The sequence below is a fragment of the Schistocerca americana genome, chromosome 5, assembly GCF_021461395.2.
Source record: "Schistocerca americana isolate TAMUIC-IGC-003095 chromosome 5, iqSchAmer2.1, whole genome shotgun sequence".
Classification (NCBI taxonomy): Eukaryota; Metazoa; Arthropoda; class Insecta; order Orthoptera; family Acrididae; genus Schistocerca; species Schistocerca americana.
In genome coordinates, this window is record NC_060123.1 from 257878435 (window position 1) to 257899897 (window position 21463).

The 21463-nt window shown below is 40.0% G+C and overlaps 1 protein-coding gene across 1 annotated transcript in view; it reads right to left on the reverse strand.

The window, feature by feature from the left end:
• The window catches only part of LOC124615377 (probable ATP-dependent RNA helicase DHX35), a 223802-nt gene that overhangs the window by 17645 nt on the left and 184694 nt on the right, over positions 1-21463 (reverse strand). Inside the window, exons 8-12 of the mRNA XM_047143203.1 lie at positions 9002-9163; positions 8768-8914; positions 8344-8485; positions 6323-6609; positions 5877-6185 (exon numbers count right to left, since the gene is read on the reverse strand). Of these exons, the coding sequence (XP_046999159.1) occupies positions 5877-6185; positions 6323-6609; positions 8344-8485; positions 8768-8914; positions 9002-9163 (1047 nt within the window). The remainder of the gene's footprint in view (positions 1-5876; positions 6186-6322; positions 6610-8343; positions 8486-8767; positions 8915-9001; positions 9164-21463) is intronic.

The window sequence follows — 21463 nt, forward strand, 5'->3', positions numbered from 1 at the left end:
AGTTAACGGTTGTGTATTTATATTGTTATGAGTACAGTTACTTGGGTGTATTTTATAGCAATAGAACTCCCAGAAAAATGTTAGAACAATATTATATCTTTTACTATACAGTTCCCATGTAATGAAACATGTTATGCTCTTCCAGCACATAACATGTCTTCCTGCCAGGGCACAATACCTTCTGATACAAAATATTTCTTATGTGCTTCTCGATTGTCTTTTGCTCGTATAGATGGATTTCTTGACACCCCAGACTCTAAACCAGGTAATTCCACTGCTCCCTTTCACCAGTCACCCTCATGTAATGTACAGTCTAGCAAATCTTCCATGTCCAATGCTGTAACTGTAATGTATCCTTTACTTTGTCTACATAAAAAATTGTGTAATGCACATATGGGCAAAATAACGTAATTTATCTTTTCATTCTTCATGTTGATTGGTGTATGGAGAATTCTAAATCGTGATGTTATTACACCAAAAACATTTTCTACAACATTGCGAGCATGTGATAATCTGCAGTTAAAAATTCTTTTGTCGTGATCTAATTCTCTTTGAGAATAAAGTTTTAAGAAGTTCTCTTTCAATGAAAAAGCTTCATCACCCAAAAAGACAAAATTTAAATTCTTTATAGTTTCATCATTACTTGGCAAATTTACACGTTCGTTCTGCAGTGCATGAAAGAATTCTGTGTATTCAAGAATTCCTCCATCAGACATTCTTCCATTTTTCCCCACATCAACAAATACGAATTCGTAATGTCCTTTTACCAACGCGAGTAAAACAACACTGTAGAAGTTCTTGTAGTTGAAGTAATGGGCTCCAGAGTGAGGTGGTGGCGCAATGTGTATATGTTTTCCACCTATCGCTCCTCCGCGGTTTATAAATTGCCACTTTTCTTCAAATCCTTTCGCTATGTCTATCCATTTTTCTTTTGTTGTAGGAAACTGAAGCAAAACCAAAAACAGTAATTTAATATTTCTCCTCTTACAGGGAGAACAAGAACAAACACAACCTACATGTATGTCTATGCCGGAAATGCCATCGGCTACATTTGAGATGATGCAAACTTGCACCAGTGCTTTGCAACAGGTAAGAAGAGATGGTCTGAAGGAAAATGAAGCTACAGGTATTAATGTGGCGAAGAAATTAGAACGGATGGAGCCCATACAAGCAATATATACTGAATCATTAATTAATGTAGTGTTAACATGAGGTTTGCTGAAAACTTTGACCCCACACACTGATTTGTGTGATAATGACATCTGTAAAGTCAGGCTGTTGTCAGCACCATCCCAAGCTTCTACACCTATTTCTCCTCCTCCTACATCAGCAGGGTCTCAAACTTCTGTTATAGATCAAGGCACTGTTTCCATTAACACTTATTATGATCAATATGGTCATCATTATATGACCAGAGATTAGTAACAGTGGTGATTTTTTTCTAATTATTTAAGCAATGGTTCCAGTATGTTTTTATGGGTTTTGTACCATGTAATAATGAGCTACGGGTATTTCTGAAATAATAATTACTAACGTATTGTCAATATTTTTAATTGTTTACCTTCATGACCTCTTGCCGAAGTGATTCATAAATTGCTTTGCATGTCTCCAGAATTATATTTGACAATGACGGTACAGAAATTCCTGTGGCAAATTTTAAATCTTAGAGGGAGCAACCCATTGCTAAAAATCGGAGAGTAGCTGTACGACGTTCCTCTACAGAAATGCTTCTTCTCATCAGTGTCCCTCCAGCTGATTTTCTCCTTGATGTTGTCCAGCAAAGCATCAAATGTTCCACTGTCCATTCTTAAATAGTTTTGAAAGTCATCTGGATAATTGTCTCATAGTTCTTTAATCAAGGAAGTATGATTGTGACGGTACCTGTATTCCTTAACCGTGTACATGTCCATGGTTGAGAAAAACTTAGCCCCCTTCATACAATCTAGTGTGTCGTCAATTCGTGGAAGAGGGTAAACGTCCTTTTTAGTTATCTTATTAAGCTTCCTGTAATCAACACAAGAGCGCCAACTGCCATCCTTCTTCCAGATGAGGACAACTGGTGATGACCAAGGATTCTATGAAGGCTGAATGATGTCATTCTTCATCATTTTCTCTACCTTGTCGCAAATTATTCGACGTTCTGTTGCTGACACACAGTATGCTCTCTGGCTTATTGGTTGATGGTCTCCAGTGCTAATCTGGTGCTTCACAGTCGATTTGTCTAATTTGCTCTTCACCTGTGGATTGAAGCATTCAGAGAACTCTTGAAGAATGGCAAGTAGCTTCTTCTGTTGTTCCTTAGTGAGATTTGGTGATAGTCAAGCTAGAAGATCTTGTTTGGTAGTGGTAGCACTAATTTCACCCACAGACTCGGCATGGGAGGTTTCTATGACACTCAGCTGTTCTTCAATTAACGGCTCAGCATTTCTACGCACATGCATCTTGGAAGGATCTGCAGTTCTCAACAACAGTTAACTATCCACAATTCACCGAATCAATTCTTAAACAAGACGACAGAGGCTGCGATGTCCAAGTTATTCTTCAATGGTATGCTTCTCTTACATTCCACTACAAGATCCATGGGTTGATGCATGGCATGACACATGACATTTACCTTCCTAGCACTGACTGCAGGAATGATCACTTCATCCAGCACACATAGTCTCCACACACTCGGATGCGCATCTCCCCGTCCACAGTACCTCATCTTGACTAGAATACTCTTTGAGTGACCACAATCTATAATTGCCTGACAAGCTTTCAAAAAGTCCAGTATGAACATGCCATCATTCCTACACTCTTGTAAGACAATGAATTCTAAGGGCTGTGTATGGCAACTTATACCCAAACGAATGGTACATCTTCCTGTAGGTTTTATATATTTCCCATTGGCTACCTTCAGCAGAGATGTTTTGTTGTCGATGAAAACGGTTTTCTGCAACTGGTGACGGTACTTATCCAAAATGACTGAATATGATGCTCCAGAGTCCACAAGAGCTTTGACTGGTTGGCTATCCATGAGGAGATTCATGTAGTTTCCTATCATTTTTGGAGTGATCGACGGCAGAGGATTTCTCTCTTCGGCGGCCTCACCTCCAAGGAAGGTCACACCCTTTAGTTTTCCAGGTTGCGGCGGCTAGTTGATGGGCCGGAACTTCTAAATGGTGATGGAGACCTTGATCAGTGTGTTGAAGAGTGTCCTCTTCAGCAGCTAGCTTGTGGTGATGGTGACCTACGTCGTCCTGCACAAACATCTTCTTGTTAAACTTTGTCATCCCGGAGTTGGCGTCGGCTATGATCAGTTTGCTGTCTTCTGGCGCACATGTCATCAAATATCTGCCACCTTTCTCAACAATACCACACCACGTGTTCCGGTCGTCCACAGTGGAAACACACTGGTTGGTTATCCTGGGTCGTCTAGACGTCAGTCTTCCTTGGTGCCCAAACAGGTTCCTCATGCGGCATTGTAGGAACATAACTCTGCGTGGGTCTCGACTTTTTCACCATTTTAAAGGGAAATGAAGGACAAGAGATTGGGTTCAATGTCTGGTCCACTTCCTCCCTTATGACCTCTTGAAGCGTCTCAATTTATTGCTCACTGTGCAATTCAAGCGCCTTCTTAACTTCCTCTCTCACTATCTGACAAAGAACACTTGTGAAATCAGTTGCTTCTTCCATCACAGACATCGATACAATGTTTGGAAGCTGTTTAAAATTCTTGCGTGTAATTCTTTTTTGACGCATTGTGTCTATATACTGGCACCATTTTATGAAGTCGTCTGCTGTCGAAACCTCCTTCAGGAGTAGGGCTTGATACATGTCTTCAGCAACATCCTTCATGAGATGTGCAACCTTATCTTCCTCCTTCATTCTAGGATCCACTATTTTACACAGCTCCAAGATGTCTTGAATGTAGGGTGATGTAGTTTCTCCTGGATGTTGTGCCCTGCACTTTAATTTATCTTCAGCCTTGCACTTCTGTCGTTGTGTCGCCGAAATACTTGTGCAGTTCCGCCTGGAATACTTCCCAGCTTGTGAACTTCTCCTCATTGTTCTCATATCATTGGTTGGCAGTGCCCTGCACGTAGAAAAATACGTAAGCCAAACACAAGGTGTCATCCCATTGGTTAAATTTGGCTATACGCTCATATACCTTCAGCCGCCTGTTTAGATCTTGGCCATCGTCACTAGAGAACCCGGAAGGATGTCTCATGTTGTGGCACACAGTTGTCATCATCGTAACGTCCTCTTCTTCTTCTGTCTCCGGTAGATTGCAGTCTGTTGAATATGGCTCAAACTCGGGTTTCTCGCCACGTAAATGGTGGCTCTGTCATAGCCTGATGGGAGCCACTGTGTTGTTGATAATGTGCGCTATCACAAGTTCCAATACCCGGCATCTCCACCAGAATAATGTCACGTAGAAGAAGGTGTAATTAGATGAATGAAGAACACAAATTTCACTTAATGAAGGTTTATTTAGCACTTGCACATACAAGAGCACAGAGCAAACTGCCTCCGGCCGGAATGCATACAGTATATATACAGTTACAGAACATTCCAGTACATTGATTCTTGACATTTGTGGATACTTCTAGAATGTACTTGAACTGACTATAGAAATTAAAATTTTACAGTTCAGGTGAGGTTTGAACTCACGACCCTCCATGCAACAGTCTAGTATCATAACCACTACACCACAGTGACTGTGCTACTCAACTTCTTCTGTTGACACTATGTGTTACAGAGAAAACAGTGCTATGTGACCTACATTCTTGAGTAAGATTTGAATGTTCATTCCATTACTTGCTATTTGATAACAGCTTCTCTATTATTCATCTACTTCCAATAAATACTAATAACAGCATTACATGAAAATATGGTAAGCCTAAGTGTTTCCAAGATACTCATTCCTTGAGCCACAATAGCCTGCACGAGAAAAATTGCTTAAATATTGAGCAGGCGATTTTTCTGTATTACCAGCAAGTAATTTACAAATTTTGTATGACATCTGAGATTAGTATTCTCATTGCCATAGTGAACTGACAGTCATATAATCTGACTGATTTATGTGTGACTTTACTATTACTGTTAACTGTAATGAAGCATCACTATAGTGTCAGAAAGGTACCTTGTCACCAAAGACTGTTTTTTTAACTTAAATCTTTGCTTCATTTTATATAGTACTGGCTTGTATTTCTAGTATGTCACAAGTAACATGAGACAACATTCACTGAGGTTATTTTACATTAACAAATCTTTTTTAACAAAATTCTACCATTGTCACAAACTATGAGAGGCATGGGCTCTCCAATCTCCAGACAAAATTTTCAGTTCTGCAAGTCTATGCTTAGGTTATCCAGATCTTACAAATTTATTGATCTTCTTCTATATGAAAAACTAATTTAAAAGATCACTAAATCTAGATCCAGCCAGACCAGAATGCACAAGATTAACTTGAACAGCATATTAGAGATTGTCTCATTCCTATTGTGGGATTTTTTTCATGGATAAAAAAATCTGTCTCCAAAAAGTCATTGTAGCAACAGCTCAATGTTAAAAAAGACTGAGGCATTAAACAACTACAACCTCACTGAGAAAAGTATTTTCCCCATCATGAATCAGAAAAGCCATATTGGAGTTGATCCTCGCTTCTCCTCATGAAGAGTCCTCAATTTTATTAGCACACTTGGGTCAAGGTTATATTGAAAAGAGGCAGCAGAACTGATTGTAGTTGTGCCTTTTAAGGACTGACATGAGTACCTTCTGTTTCCTGTCAAAACTGGAAAATTCTAATGAAGTGTGGAGGAGTGATGCAAGCAAGCACCACCCATCACCTTAGTTAAAACTGATCAAGCATTAAAGAAGTTCATACATACCTTCACAAGATGTAATAGGAATATTGAAGTGGTGTAGAAGTTTGCTCATTTGCTGTCTAATTTCAGATGCTCTACGCAGTCCTTTATAGTTGAGAAAGTTTGTATGGCACCATTCTCGAGACATCTCATGCTTTATGAAGGAATTGTAAACATTGAGGTATGTCAAAAGATCACCTTCTGAAACTTCAAATTTTCTCTTTGCAATGCGAGCCTTAATTGCAAGCTGGCCAATGCTAGGCTTGGTAAAAACGTTTTGAACCTGCAGCATTGCAATTATTGACAGCATTTCCTCTGAGCAGCCAAATTCACCTAAGACAGAGTATAAAATCAAGATAAATTGCTTACATTTATCCAGACTCATACTCTGTTCTTACACATTCAACAATTACTATTCTTATATAACTTATTACCATGCATTAAAAAACATGAAAATGTATGTAACTTACCAGAAATAATTAAACATTTTGAAAAGAGAGGTTCAATTGGAAACTCTGCCATTGTTACACCAAGTGGTTTTGTCAGCTGCCCATCTCTGTCTAATGCTCCAAGAGCATACAACAATTCAAGACCAGAAAGAAGATTCTTAGCTGGTGGTGGGGAAGGAAAGTTAAATCGTAGCACATTGTCAATTCCAAGAGCTTTCAACTGCAGAATTGCCATCGATAAATCTGTTCGTTGCATTTCAGGTGGAGTGGCTTCTACAAGATCTTTGAAGGCCTCTTCTGTGTACAGCCTGTAAAAAGTAATGGAACACTTTGATGTAAGAATTTGTTAACTTAACTGACTGCAAATTAAATACAGGGTGCGGTAGAACTGACTAAGCAGTTTTAAGGAGCAATAAATGTTTTTATTTTCTAAATTAGCACAATATACCATTTTACATTCATTTAGTTTTGAAAATAATGTCCTCAAGATGGCGGCCGTTAGCATCAATACATTGTTGTACACAATCCCTGAAGTTTCGAGCAGCTCTTGCATACATACAGTGGGATACGGCATTCACTTCGTCAATAATCCACTCTTTTAACTCTGGTAGGGTGTGAGGGCGGCTTTGGAAACCTTTTCCTTCAGATATACCTAGAGAAAGTAGTCACAAATGCTCAAATCTGATGACCACGCAGGCCACCCGACATCACCCCTCAAAGAGACGAGGCGTCCCGGAAACGTTTCTCTCAAAACATCAAGTGAAATTTGAGATGCGTGAGCAGTAGCTCCATCCTGTTGGAACCACAAGTCTCGCAGTCCATGTTCTTCAAAAACTCATCCATTCTGGGCTGCAGAAAATTTTGCAACATTGAAACATAATGTGTGGAATTCACTGTCACGGCCACTCCTTCCTCCTCAAAAAAGTAATGGCCTAGCACACCAAATTGTGATATGGCACATCACACTGTCTCTTTAGGAGTATGTTGCAGCCTTTCATGAATAATTCGGGAGTTATTTTCAGCCCAGTAACAAAAGTTTTGCTTATTCACGCACCCACTAAGATGAAAATGTACCCCGTCACTACTGAAGAAAGCTGCATTCTGAGGGATCTGAGCAAGCATTTGCTCACACATATTTTGATGGTTGGCATAGTCTGCTCAGCATAATTCTTGAGCAATCATTATTTTGAAAGGACAGAAGTTCAAATCACATTGCAGAATCCTTCTCAAACTGTGGCCTGAAATCCCCAATGCAACAGAATGTCGTCGAGCAGAATGTTGCAGTGATTGTTGAACTGCTATTCTCAACTGCTGCACATTTTCTGGCATTCTGATGGGTCTGTGTCGGCCATGTGTATCTATTCTTAGTGTGCTACCAGTTTCCTCCAACTGGGGAGTGGCATTGTTGCGTGGAATGTTGAACTGTCGCCGAAAAGCACATTGTGTAGTGATCACAGATCTGTTGTTTTCATAATAAGTGCAAACGGCAAAACCATGATGTGCACCCGTCCGGACCATGTTGGCTACTGAAATGGGGTCAACCACTGAACAAAGACAGACCACGTGCAACTGCCTAGCCCCACCACAGCCCCAGCAGTAATCTATAGAAACTGCTTAGTCGGTTCTGACACATCCTGTCGTTGACAGTAACATAACCAAAAGGGTTCTATCATTAATATCTTTTCTCAAAGGATATTTTAATTCAACAATGTTATGAAAATGATATTCGCTACTCACCATATAGCGGAGATGATAAGTCCCAGACAGGCACAACAAAAGACCTTCAGCAAGTGAGCTTTCAGCCAACAAGGCCTTCATCAGAAATAGACAAAAAACACACACATACACACACACTGTGTGTTTCCGACGAAGGCCTCATTGGCCAAAAGCTCATTTTCTGACAGTCTTTTTGTTGTGCCTCTCAGCATCTACACTATATGCTTTCAGCTAATGAGACTACCCTGTAGTTTTTACGTGATATGGGTCATCTTCTTGAGCCCAGCTTTTAATATTCAGTAAAACTGTTGTTTGAAGCAACTCACCTGTACACTTTTCCTACACGTACTCGACCTGCCCTGCCTGCCCGCTGCTCAGCTGATGCCTGTGACACTGGCACGACAACCAATGAGTCTGCATGGTTCTCTGGATTAAACCAGCGCAACTTCACAAAACCACAGTCCACAACTGCAATACATACAAAGAAATATCTTCATGGTCATATGCAGCCATATGTAGGCAATTACCGCATACACAGAATCATTACATTTATTTTCTTCTTGTCAGTTCGATGGGAAAATTCTGTTAACATTAAAAATGATTTTGCCTTTGTTTAAATACGATGCAGAAGATTTATGATAATCTGGCACCAATAATTTACAGCATCCACACATTTGATTATTTATAATTCTATGTATGTGTGTCAGATCACACATTCTAAATGGATGCAGAATGCACATAAATAATTACCATACACAATTCCTGGAATTGTTACGGATGTCTCAGCTATATTAGTTGATATTACAACCTTCCTCATACCTCGAGGAGTAAATCGAAACACTTTTAATTGCTCTCCATTAGGTAGAGAGCCATACATTGGCAGGATAAGAAGTTTACCTGAAAAATCAAGACAATGAAATGTTTTTAATCTGCAAGTACACCACATATAAGTGCATCATTTCACTGATTTATATCTCCAGTTACCTTTGTCAGATTTAAGATGAGCTGCACGCTCTTTCAAAACTGACACAGCTCTCTCCACCTCTTCCTGGCCTGTGAGGAAGGCCAATATGTCTCCTAATGGTTCATTTTCATGGATTTTTATAGCTGTATCGACAACTCCTTGAACATAGTCTGCTACTGGTTCTACACAATCAAATTTCATATTATTTTTAGATCTCTACAGAATAAAAGTTATCGTGCCTCAAAACATGTGTTTGTGGGGGGAGGGGGTTGCATGCATGAGCAATTACACAACACCTATAAGCAAATAAAACAGTAAATATGTATGAATATTTATGTTACAGTCATGTTTATGTAAAAGAAGCATACTTGCAATGAATATTTTGCGAACACTGAAACTGAAATAACCTGATAAGTATTTTTCACTGTAAATGAAGCCGTTAATGACTATGACCCCTTCAGCTGGTGCATCTAACTTCACATGTATAACCTTGTCATACGAGTTCAACGAGGGCATTCAAATACCTGCATTACAAAAACTTCTGTAGCTTTGTTCATATATGCATATAATTTATTTATTTATTTATTTTTTATGGAGCCAGAAACTAAACCTCACCACTTGGGAAAAAAGCTACAATATCATCCCTCTATTTTAATTTTAATTCATAGGTTACTTGGCACCCTGTGAACCAAAGCTACCTGATCATGAAATGAGTCATTGTATACTAAATTTAAAAACCAGAAGCAAAAACTATAAAAAATTTTAAACAAACACACAAAAGGATTATGATATTGTATAGAATATATAATGTTACACCACAAGGCTTGAAACCACTCAACGTAACTCTTATGCAGAATTAAAGGATAATTCCCCAAGAAAGTCTTTCAATTTAGTCTTGAAAATCTGGGATTCACCAATAGAATTTTCAGCTCACCTGCAAACTTACTAAAAACGAACACTGCAGACTAGTGCACTGTTTTCTGCCCTATGACTGAAGAGGTGTTTTTTTCAAGGGTAATTTATATTTCCAAACAACTCACCAAGTGAATGTGAAAGCTCCTTTTTTTCTGAATGACTGCACATTATTATCTACAAGTCCCATGAGACAGTATGCGTACAAAGAAGCACAGTTTGAATTTCACAACACTTAATGAACAGCCTGTACAAAACTCATGAAATGGTATGACAGACCATTCCGACAACTCTTTACTGGGCTAAGAATACTTTTTGTAAATGTAGAGAGTTGTGCAAAGTAAGATACCATAGGATATAACTGAGTAAAGTGGGAAGTAACAGGTCATTATCTATGGCATAATATACAGGCCACATTTCTCACATTACTCCATTTCTAAGTTAACAATAATACTGTGTTCATACTTTCAGTTACATATTTCATTTTTGCATTCAAGATATAATGTCCAATAGTTGATGAAAGTAAATTGGCCATGGGAAAGGATCCATCACAGAAAAGCAACAACTATCTCAAAACCTCCTCTACTTTCACATTACAAGCATCACCCCTACCAGTATTCAAGAAAGATTTTACCTCTTCTGTACAAAAGATTAAGTGCAAATTTATTTTTGTAAAAATGAAAACAAACTGTCTTCAGTCACAACATGTGATTTTTATTTCAATACTTGATACCATTTCAGCTGGGCTGATCTTGTGGTGTATGAACAGTCTACATAATTTTTTGGAAACCAGTTATACTATTGGTCTGTTTCAAACAATGGTTACACATTTATTCACAGTATATGTAGACATATTTACAAATATACATGGTATCTCAAACCTTTTGGGTTGAACTGAGACAGGTGATAGTGGTTCCACAAGCAATTATCTTGAGATAAGGAACCAATGGTCAGAAATGCATATTTATTGTGTTATGGGCATATACATTGTTCACCACATGACAACAATGTAGCTCACAGTAATTGTTCAAAGTCACAACCGCCAGTTTGAATTCATGTATGGCAACAGTGCATGCAGTTCTTCTGCACTCTCACATATATTCCTGGTGTCTGTTGTACACTGGAACAGGCAGCAGGTGATAAACAGCACACACCCCTCATCACAATTCATGCTATACACTACTTAGCTCATGACATGTATGTCATGTTTCAATCGCATGCATCACACTGGTGCATTAACGTTTGCCGCATACACACCACTGTCCCTGGTATCAGTTGTCCATTGCATCAGACAGCTTGTGATATGTCGATGGTGTGATGTGTTACTGCATACAGTGCATGACATGTAGTCAAAGATGGACTGTTACTCATCACAAGAGTTGGCAGATATGCATTTTCAGGGTTGCCACAAGTTTCCCCAAGTGAAATTCCCTGATATTTTCCTGGGTTCCAGGCAAGTTTTAGCATTTTTCTCTGACAAATCTTGAGATCTCAAGGGCAAGTAATGACATAAGTTGGCAAAAAAAGTAAGGACTTCTGTATTTCTCTCCCATGTGAGCAAAAATCTTAAGTACTAACACAACATCTTTTGTAATGATCTGTTTTTAGATGGAGAAGGCAAGCCAAATGGTGTATGTGTTTCATTAAGACCACTGTTGTTATTTTATTTGAATAAAATGAGACACATTTGGTGACAAAAATATGCATTTCCTTGGAGTCACAAGACAGATTTAAAGTACCTTCACAAATTTCAGAAATAGCCTCAGAAAAAGGTAAACCTCTTGAAAGAAGCGTATAAGGCAGGGAAGAGTTGTGTAAACCAACACTATAGGTGCCCACCAATAAAATGCTGGTTCTACTATGTTCATTATTGTTAGTTATAACCCACTATGTTATGTCTATTATTTTACAGATAACGTGTGATTTTTCTTTCGAGAATTATATGAGTACATAGTGTACAAACTGCCAGCGACTGTGTACTTGAGATGAGACAGTTGCAATTCCTGAAATCCATCGCATGTGGCCTCTGGCCCGCCAAGGAGCACCATAGTCCTGGATCCTTGGATAAATCACGAAAATCCACTGCATTATGCCACACACAAACAGCCCGGCCTGCGGCCAAATCCATGACACTAGATCCGATGGGCAGGGCTTGCACATTAGTGGAAAATGATGGGCTTCAGATTGGCAGACCCAATCTGTTAGAGATACCCACAGAAATGGCCTGTGGTTTTGGCACATAGTGGAAGTCCACTCATGTGACCAGCTATTCATGGGTCTCAGCACCATGTTGATGAAATGAGACTGCAGTGATCAATCCATGCAACGGATAACTTGTGCAAATATTCTGAAAATCAGTACTAATGAGGATAGGTAGCAACTCACCGAAAAAATGATCACTGAGCTGCAGACAGGCTCGTAGAAAAGGCAATCACACTCACAACTAAATTTTTGGCCACAGCCTTTGTCAGAAAATGAGCAAACACACATTCACACAATCACTCAGACACAACTCATGCACACTTGACCGCCCCCTCCAGCCACTGCGTCAACAATCTCTGAGAATCAGATCCAAGCAAACCACTCCTCACACCTTTCCCTGACACAGTTAAAATTCCCTGATTTCCATAACTTGTGGCAACCCTGACTTAATGCATAGTGTGGCAGGATGCTGTGCCCATAAAGCAGTATGGATGTACAAATAATGCTTTCCCAACATGTGCCTTCCTGGTTGAAAGAAGTTTATCTCCATGGACACCAACTTATGAGCGATTGAGTTGTTCACACCACAGGAAGCAGGCCAAGGTTCCTACCAAAGACACGTCCAAACACAAGACTTTGAAGGGATGATGTTGGATCATGTGGCAAAACACCTAGCAATAAATACCTGTCAACTTTCCCGTGAAATGCACACTTCAAAGTACTGGTGGAACAGGTATTACAACCCCTATCATAAATAACATGTGCAAGCATTGGGACCAATAGACTTTGAGCCACAAGTTCACTTCTGTCAACTGATTATCCGCTGCAGTGCTGTAATGACAAACTTTGTAAAGATTGTATTGTTCACATGTGAAGCCTCATTCACCACTAATGGTGTTTCCAACAGCTGCAACAGTGAGTACACACCCAATGCTGATCAAATCAGTGGCCACCAGCAACGATGCTCTATTCACATATGGGCAGGCACTGTCCAAGATCAAACAACAGGAGGACCTTATTTGCTGACTGCCCATCTACCTGGTGCCCGTTACTTAGGCTTCCTGCAAAATGTGCTGCCACAGTTCTTGGAGACTGTACCTCTTGTTGTCCACAAAAGGGAGTGGTTTCAACACAGCAGTGCACCAACTCACTTTGATGTTAATGTCCGTGAGCACCTTAACAACATATACCCTCACTGTTGGATGGGAAGGGGAGGTCTGTCCCACGGCGAGTACAATTGCCGAATCTCACAGCTCTGGATTTTTTTCTCTGGTTTTATATCAAAACATTGGTGTATGAAACCACTGTAGGAACAGATGAAGACTTGTCTGCTAGGGTCCATGCTGTTTGACTCCTGGTATAACAGTCACCAGAGATCACTGAGACAGTACAGCAGAACTTCATGTGCCGTTGCCATGCATGCATTGAGGCTGGTAGTTGCCATTTTGAACAATTACTATTAGCTACATTATTGTTATGTAGTGTACACTTCATATGTCCATAACACAATAAATATGCATTTCTGACCACTGGTTTCCTATCTCAATACGAAAGGTTGTGGACCCACTACCACCTGTTTCAATTTGACCCAAAAGGTTTGAGACACCCTGTAAGCACTTTTCTGTTTCACAGCACACATGTAAACAAAATTCAGACAAGACCTTCTTTGATCAGGTATCTGGGGGATTTATTTTCTCTGTTCCTTCCTTAAAGAGGAAACTGTAAATTTAACAGTTGGACATACATTGTGTTGTCTGTATTCCCCATAAGTAGCACTGTTTACATGTTGTACACCACAATGCAAATGAATCCTGTAATATATTTTTAAAAATATGTCTTTCTCCAATAGCAATCATTATGTTAATGACTTTGATATGCTTCCTTGCTTTCAGAATTAATAGCTTCTTCCTCAGGGAAAGAGCAGTAGGTTGGGGAAGGTTAAAAAGGAAGGACAAGTCACTCAGACCTCAGTATGAGAGGAAGCAACCTGTAGTGGGGACAAAGCTGCAAAAGACCCTAAAAACTCTAATCCCCTCACAAGTAATCACAACTGGTCCCGTAGAGCTCCATAATTCTCCTGATCCACTAAAGCCCCCACCAAACACATCACTGCCTTGTTCGACCAGCATCTCAAACCCATCACACAGAGCCTCCCAGTCAATCAGTTCCTGGAACATTTCAAAACCATTCCCACTCATCTCCCAACTGGAACCCTTCTTGTAACTTCAATGTGACCTCAATTTACAGAAACATTCCACGAACACACAAGCTCTCAGTCCCATGACACTACCTCCCCAGTGACTACCTACACGTGGGTTCCTCTTATCCTGAATGCCTACCCTCTTTCTTTAACCTTCCCCAACCTACCTCACTCTTCTAATGAGGGTGGAATCTTTAGTTCCAAAAGACATGAAGTGAATCACTTGGATGTTTGTCTACTGGCAGTAGTACGCATTTCACCTCTTGAAGGTAAGCCTTACAAAGCAATTCTGCTCATAACTTACTAGTTATCTCAACAGAATTTTCCATAAACACAATATTACTGATTTTTACTTTCTTTAATTTGTGTTCAATAAGCCTGGAAGCAGTGAAATAACCTTGGTTACAAAATCATACGAAAGTTGTATCAACATGCGCCAAAAATTTTACAAGAAAGTCAAATTGTGACTTCAAGCAGGAAAGCAAAGAAATAAAATTCAAAGTGCAACAAACAAATTACACAAATTGCTACTGAAACTAGTTCACAGAAATGATTAAAGGAGAGGGAGAGAAAGAGAGAGAGAGAGAGAGTGAGAAAACTTCTCAATGAATGATATATTAACTGTTATTGATGATTGAAATGACACTGAAAAACCTTTGGAAAAATTTTGGAGGAACACAGCAGCTCATGATCTACATTGAAACAGGCAACAAAAGATTCACATTTGCAATATATCTACCTTTTTCTTACATGTTGAAAAAAATTGTATAGTAATAAAGCATACACAAACACAAATGGGCAGACAAGTAAAAAACAACTGTCTTAAAGCGGAAGTACCAAACAAGAGCAAACAGATAATTATAGACCATTATGTGGGGAGAAACAAGGAGCTGAATTTCAAATCAGCAAATACAGTGACAAGGCTGTAATTAATGGATAGAGGGATGAAAAACAACTCTAATGAGATGGTGACTGAAAACAGCTCACCAGATGAAAGGCAGAATCCCACATTTAGTGAACCAACTAGCCAAAAGTCAGACCCCAAGAATCTACCCCTGGTAATAATCAGGATTTTGTTTCCAGTAGACACACTAGTGCTAGCAGTGAGGTACACAGTCACACATGAAATAATACAGAGCTACTATAAATAATTCACTTGTTTTCAAATTTCTATATTTTCCAAAGCATTACGTGCACAAATATACTGATGCATGAACAGAACTGTAAACCCCTGAATTTGCATCGTGCCCACCACTTGACGAAATGGTGATGAAGTGAGAAAAGAGTTTTTGTGTGTTGGTATATGTGAGATGTTTAACTGTTACAACAGTAAAGTAGGGATTATGGAAAAGAAGTGTCATGTGAACAGAGCATTGAATATTGGTATCGACAATTTACGGAACCGGTTGTCCCTGAAAATAGAAAAGTACCACTCGACCAAAAGTGCCAGATGCAACCGTGGAGAGGATGAGGAAGAGTTTTGTATGTGATTAAAAAAAATCAACAGTCCCTGCAAACCACAAGGCTTGCAATACCTTAGCAAACTGTATGAAACATTTTGCGATGGTGGTTCTGTTTCAAACGGTGTCATCTGCAGCTCATGCATCAATCAAAACCAGAAGATTATGGCCGGTGCCTTCAATTTTGCATCACAATGCAGGAAGCAATAGAGGATGAATATTTTGTCTGCAAGCTGATATTCAGTGATGAAGCAACCTGTCATTTATGTGGAAAGGTTAATCACCAAAATGAGAGAGTATGGGGCCCTGAAGGTCTGTGGTGAATGAAGGAGATTCACTGAAGGTTTGTGATTTTTGTGCAGTGTCAAAGAGGAAGCTGTATGGGCTATTTTTCTTCAGGGAGAAGACTATGACGGATACCACTTGACTTGATATGCTGCAGCTATGGTTGTTCCCACAAATGACTGCTGATTCCAAGAATTTCATCTTTATTGGAGCACTGATGTTCATCATTACCCAAATGATGAACTTCCACATAACTAGGTTAGGTGTAGTAGTGAATATGATGTGGCTCTGTTCCCTTCACCCCCCCCCCCCCCTTCCTCCCCCAGATCACCTGACCTAATGTTTGGTGACTTTTTCCTTTGGGGGTAGATTAAGGACCAAGTTTATAAGTTTATGTCAAGAATACTGGAACAGCTCAAAGAAAGCATCCATGTTGCTGTGACAACCACTGGAAGGATGTTGCTACATAAGGTATGGAACAAGTCTGACTATTGCTTGGACATGAGTCGTGTGACCAGCGGTGTATTAATAAAACATTTATAGAGTGTAAAATTCAAACTTGATGTGTTTACACTCTATTCACGCATCAGTCATATTTGTACATTTAATACTTAGGAAAATATAGAACTGTGAAAATGAATGTATCATTTATAGTAGCCTGGTACCTAATTTTAAGTTGCTCCATGACAATGTTCAATCATTGTCCAAAAAGCTTAATGAAATAAAAATAATGGCAAATGATGTGAATGATATTTCTGTCCTATCCTTTATTTATCAGTAGCTTAATTGAGGTATGTTACAAATTACAGACCTCCCTAAGTCCAAACTTGCAAGGATGTTTTGTAGAAAAACATACTCATTGGGGTAGCTGTGTAAGCATTAGGGAAAATATTGAATTCATCATTCCAACAATATAATAATCTGTCCAATGAGGAAGATATAGAACTCTCTGTAGCTGTATTATGAAGGCAAAATGGAATTATTGTTTACTTGCACTAGTCACTAGATGGAAACAAAAGGATGTTTTATAATCATATGGAGAAACTTTTGGAAGAAATTACCTCTTCCAAGAAAAATAAGATCATATGTAGTGACTTCAACACAGATTTCTCAATACCAAGAAATTCGAAGACAATATTATACATTTACTACAGCCATTCAATGTAAGGCCAACTATAACTGGACCAACTCAGGAAACAGCAGTTTATGCATCTGTCTTTGATGAGATTTTGATAAGAGCATGGAAATATACCTGTGACACACAGGTAGTAAACACAGGTTTTAATGACGGCTGCCCTTAAAGTCTCACAACGAATATTACAGAGACTCATAACCCCATGGAATAAGATACACTGTAACGACTGCAACACCGAAATCATGGAGGGGAAACAAATGTAATGATGTATACAACTTTAAGCAGTGACAAATATGAGAAGTTCATCGCCACATTGAAGCATTTTTCTGAAATAGCTTTTGGCAAGAGAACAACTACATTTAAGTCTGTTCAAAAAACAAACTAGTGGATCACATGAGGGATAAAGATATAATGTAGAAATAAGAGGAGAGACTACGTATACTCCAATCAAAAAAATCAATCCTGATTCTACACTCCTGGAAATTGAAATAAGAACACCGTGAATTCATTGTCCCAGGAAGGGGAAACTTTATTGACACATTCCTGGGGTCAGATACATCACATGATCACACTGACAGAACCACAGGCACATAGACACAGGCAACAGAGCATGCACAATGTTGGCACTAGTACAGTGTATATCCACCTTTCGCAGCAATGCAGGCTGCTATTCTCCCATGGAGACGATCGTAGAGATGCTGGATTTAGTCCTGTGGAACGGCTTGCCATGCCATTTCCACCTGGCACCTCAGTTGGACCAGCGTTCGTGCTGGACGTGCAGACCGCGTGAGACGATGCTTCATCCAGTCCCAAACATGCTCAATGGGGGACGGATCCGGAGATCTTGCTGGCCAGGGTAGTTGACTTACACCTTCTAGAGCACGTTGGGTGGCACGGGATACATGCGGACGTGCATTGCCCTGTTGGAACAGCAAGTTCCCTTGCCGGTCTAGGAATGGTAGAACGATGGGTTCGATGACGGTTTGGATGTACCGTGCACTATTCAGTGTCCCCTCGACGATCACCAGTGGTGTACGGCCAGTGTAGGATATCGCTCCCCACACCATGATGCCGGGTGTTGGCCCTGTGTGCCTCGGTCGTATGCAGTCCTGATTGTGGCGCTCACCTGCACGGCGCCAAACACGCATACGACCATCATTGGCACCAAGGCAGAAGCGACTCTCATTGCTGAAGACGACACGTCTCCATTCGTCCCTCCATTCACACCTGTCGCGACACCACTGGAGGCGGGCTGCACGATGTTGGGGCGTGAGCGGAAGACGGCCTAACGGTGTGCGGGACCGTAGCCCAGCTTCACGGAGACGGTTGCGAATGGTCCTCGCCGATACCCCAGGAGCAACAGTGTCCCTAATTTGCTGGGAAGTGGCGGTGCGGTCCCCTACGGCACTGCGTAGGATCCTACGGTTTTGGCGTGCATCCGTGCGTCGCTGCGGTCCGGTCCCAGGTCGACGGGCACGTGCACCTTCCGCCGACCACTGGCGAGAACATCGATGTACTGTGGAGACCTCACGCCCCACGTGTTGAGCAATTCGGCGGTACGTCCACCCGGCCTCCCGCGTGCCCACTATACGCCCTCGCTCAAAGTCCGTCAACTGCACATACGGCTCACGTCCACGCTGTCGCGGCATGCTACCAGTGTTAAAGACTGCGATGGAGCTCCGTATGCCACGGCAAACTGGCTGACACTGACGGCGGCGGTGCACAAATGCTGCGCAGCTAGCGCCATTCGACGGCCAACACCGCGGTTCCTGGTGTGTCCGCTGTGCCGTGCGTGTGATCATTGCTTGTACAGCCCTCTCGCAGTGTCCGGAGCAAGTATGGTGGCTCTGACACACCGGTGTCAATGTGTTCTTTTTTCCATTTCCAGGAGTGTATTATTTACTTCAGAAGATACAAATGAATAGTAATAAATATTATTAAAAAGACTAGAAAATGACAAACTAATGTGCAATTTCAGAAATAAAACTAATGTGATCTGGCAAGTCATAAAAAGACAAATAGGTACAAGGTCAGGCGAGCAAAGTATTATAGAGCCGATTAAGATAATAATACAAGAATTATTTCTCAAACACAGCATAGCAGTTGATAAATACAAATAATAACAAACAGCCAGACAACAAGAGCATACAGTCAGATCAAAATATTCATGGAATTATATTATTCCGTAGCTAGCAACACCTGAAGAGCTATCTAAAATTATAAAAGGATAGCCTAATAAATATTCGATGGGTGCTGATGAGATACCAGACGCTACCATCAAAGCTAGTACAACGTTTATTGTAGAACCACTAGCAGAATAGTAAATTCATCATTTGATAACGGTGTATTTTCAGATACACTGAAAACAGAAAAATAACACTTCTACTTAAAAAGAATGCCAAATGTGAAATTGCTAATTACAGGTTAGTTTCATTTTTGTTGGGCTTCAGCAAAATTGTGGAAAAAAACATTTCTTAGAAGATTAAGAGCCTTCTTAAATAAAGAAATCCTGATAAATGACTCATAGCATGGCTTCAGAGCTGGAAATCTAATCCAATCAATAATTTTTGCTTTTAAATGAAATGTTAACAGCAGTGAATAGTAAACAATGTGTACTTTGTAATTTCTTCTTTTTTGTTTTTGCCTTATGATTCCCACATTAGTGCAGGGCCAGAACTGTTATTTACTGATTTGGCAAGGTTAGTTTTAAGGGGTGGCCAGGTGGCCTTCCTACTGCTCCCCCCCCCCCCCCTTTCTTTCTCAGGATGGAATATGTGTACCCCCCCAACTCTCTGAGTGTAGTGTAATTTATGTGTAAGTGAGCAGAAGTGTTAAAAATGTTTGCAAATCATGTAACAGAGGTGGGACTTGGGGACCCGCCCAGTATTTGCCTATAGGATGTGAAGAACCAACTAAAAACCACATCTAGGCTGCCTGGCACACTGAGCCTTGTCCTTAATCTGCCAGGCAGATTCAATCCAAGACCAGTGCATCTCCCTGTCCCAGAACTGGTGCCTTAGCATGCACAGCTGCCTGGGCAGGCATCTAGTGTATTTCTTTATCTTACGAAATTGCTGTAGTAATTGGTGTTAGAGCTGCATCTTCTTTAGGTTAAATTCAACTGATAGGTACCTCTACTTAAAGGAAGTCTTTCTAACAAGGGAACCACATTCAAAGGTCAGGTATCCAAGTAGTGAAGGAATTAGCAAATTTCATTAAAATATAAGAGGTATTAGCTGTTACCCACGGCTGTACTCATGTATCAGTAAAATGAAATGAAATGTGTGAATGGCTTTATTGGCTGGAAGACACCGGTCGGGATTTTTTAGCACTTCGTGCAAGTCTTTTTATTTGATGTCACTTGGGTAACTTGATGTTGGTAAAATAATGAGAACAAATCACACACCTAGTTTCAAGTGGAAAAAAATTCTGACCTGGCCGGAAATCAAATCTGGGACTCCATGATCATGAGTGAGCATTGCTAACCACATGACCACAGGCTGTTTATGCAAATTATACGTGTCTCAGATGCTATAAGATATGTGTGATGTTGATTGACTAAAATGAGATGGCCGTGTGACTGATATTAGTGTGGAAGTATGAATTAAACACATAGAGAATTGTATATGCATTGTATTCATTAAATCAAATCAAATTATGTAGAAAATTTCAAACAATAAAAGCATTTTCACAAATATGATAAAGTTCAAAAGTCAAAGAGATCTAGCTTTTTCAAAGGGTAAGAATTGTATTACACACTTTCTAAGGTAGCCTATGTTGTTCCCCAGTGCTCAAGCTGTCTCCAAACCAAATTTCACCAAAATCGGTTCAGTAGTTTAATCATGAAAGTGTAACAGACAGAGTTACTTTCGCATTTATAATGTTATTATCGATCATAGATAAAATTGGTGAACTGCTTATAGATGTTGATTCTGACATTATTGGTGCATCAGAGCACCACTTAAATTGTGTGATTCAGAGGCTTCATTTATCAGGGAATAGATTAGCAGCTGTTTTTCAAGGAGTTCTTTGAAGAGCGGGGCATAGCCATGTACGTTAAAACCTGTACTCCATTTGAGTCCGTAAATGTATCAAAGCACTGCACTGAATACGTATTTGAATGTCGTGCAGGAGCAATTGAATTTAGTGAAACTAACATTATAATTATAGGTATTTATAGGTCCCCTAACTCTGACTTCAGAGCATTTTTGCTCTGGTTCACTTTATAGGAAGTGCTGAAAATTAATTGTATGTGGTAACATCAATATTAATTTTGTGTTTGATTGTA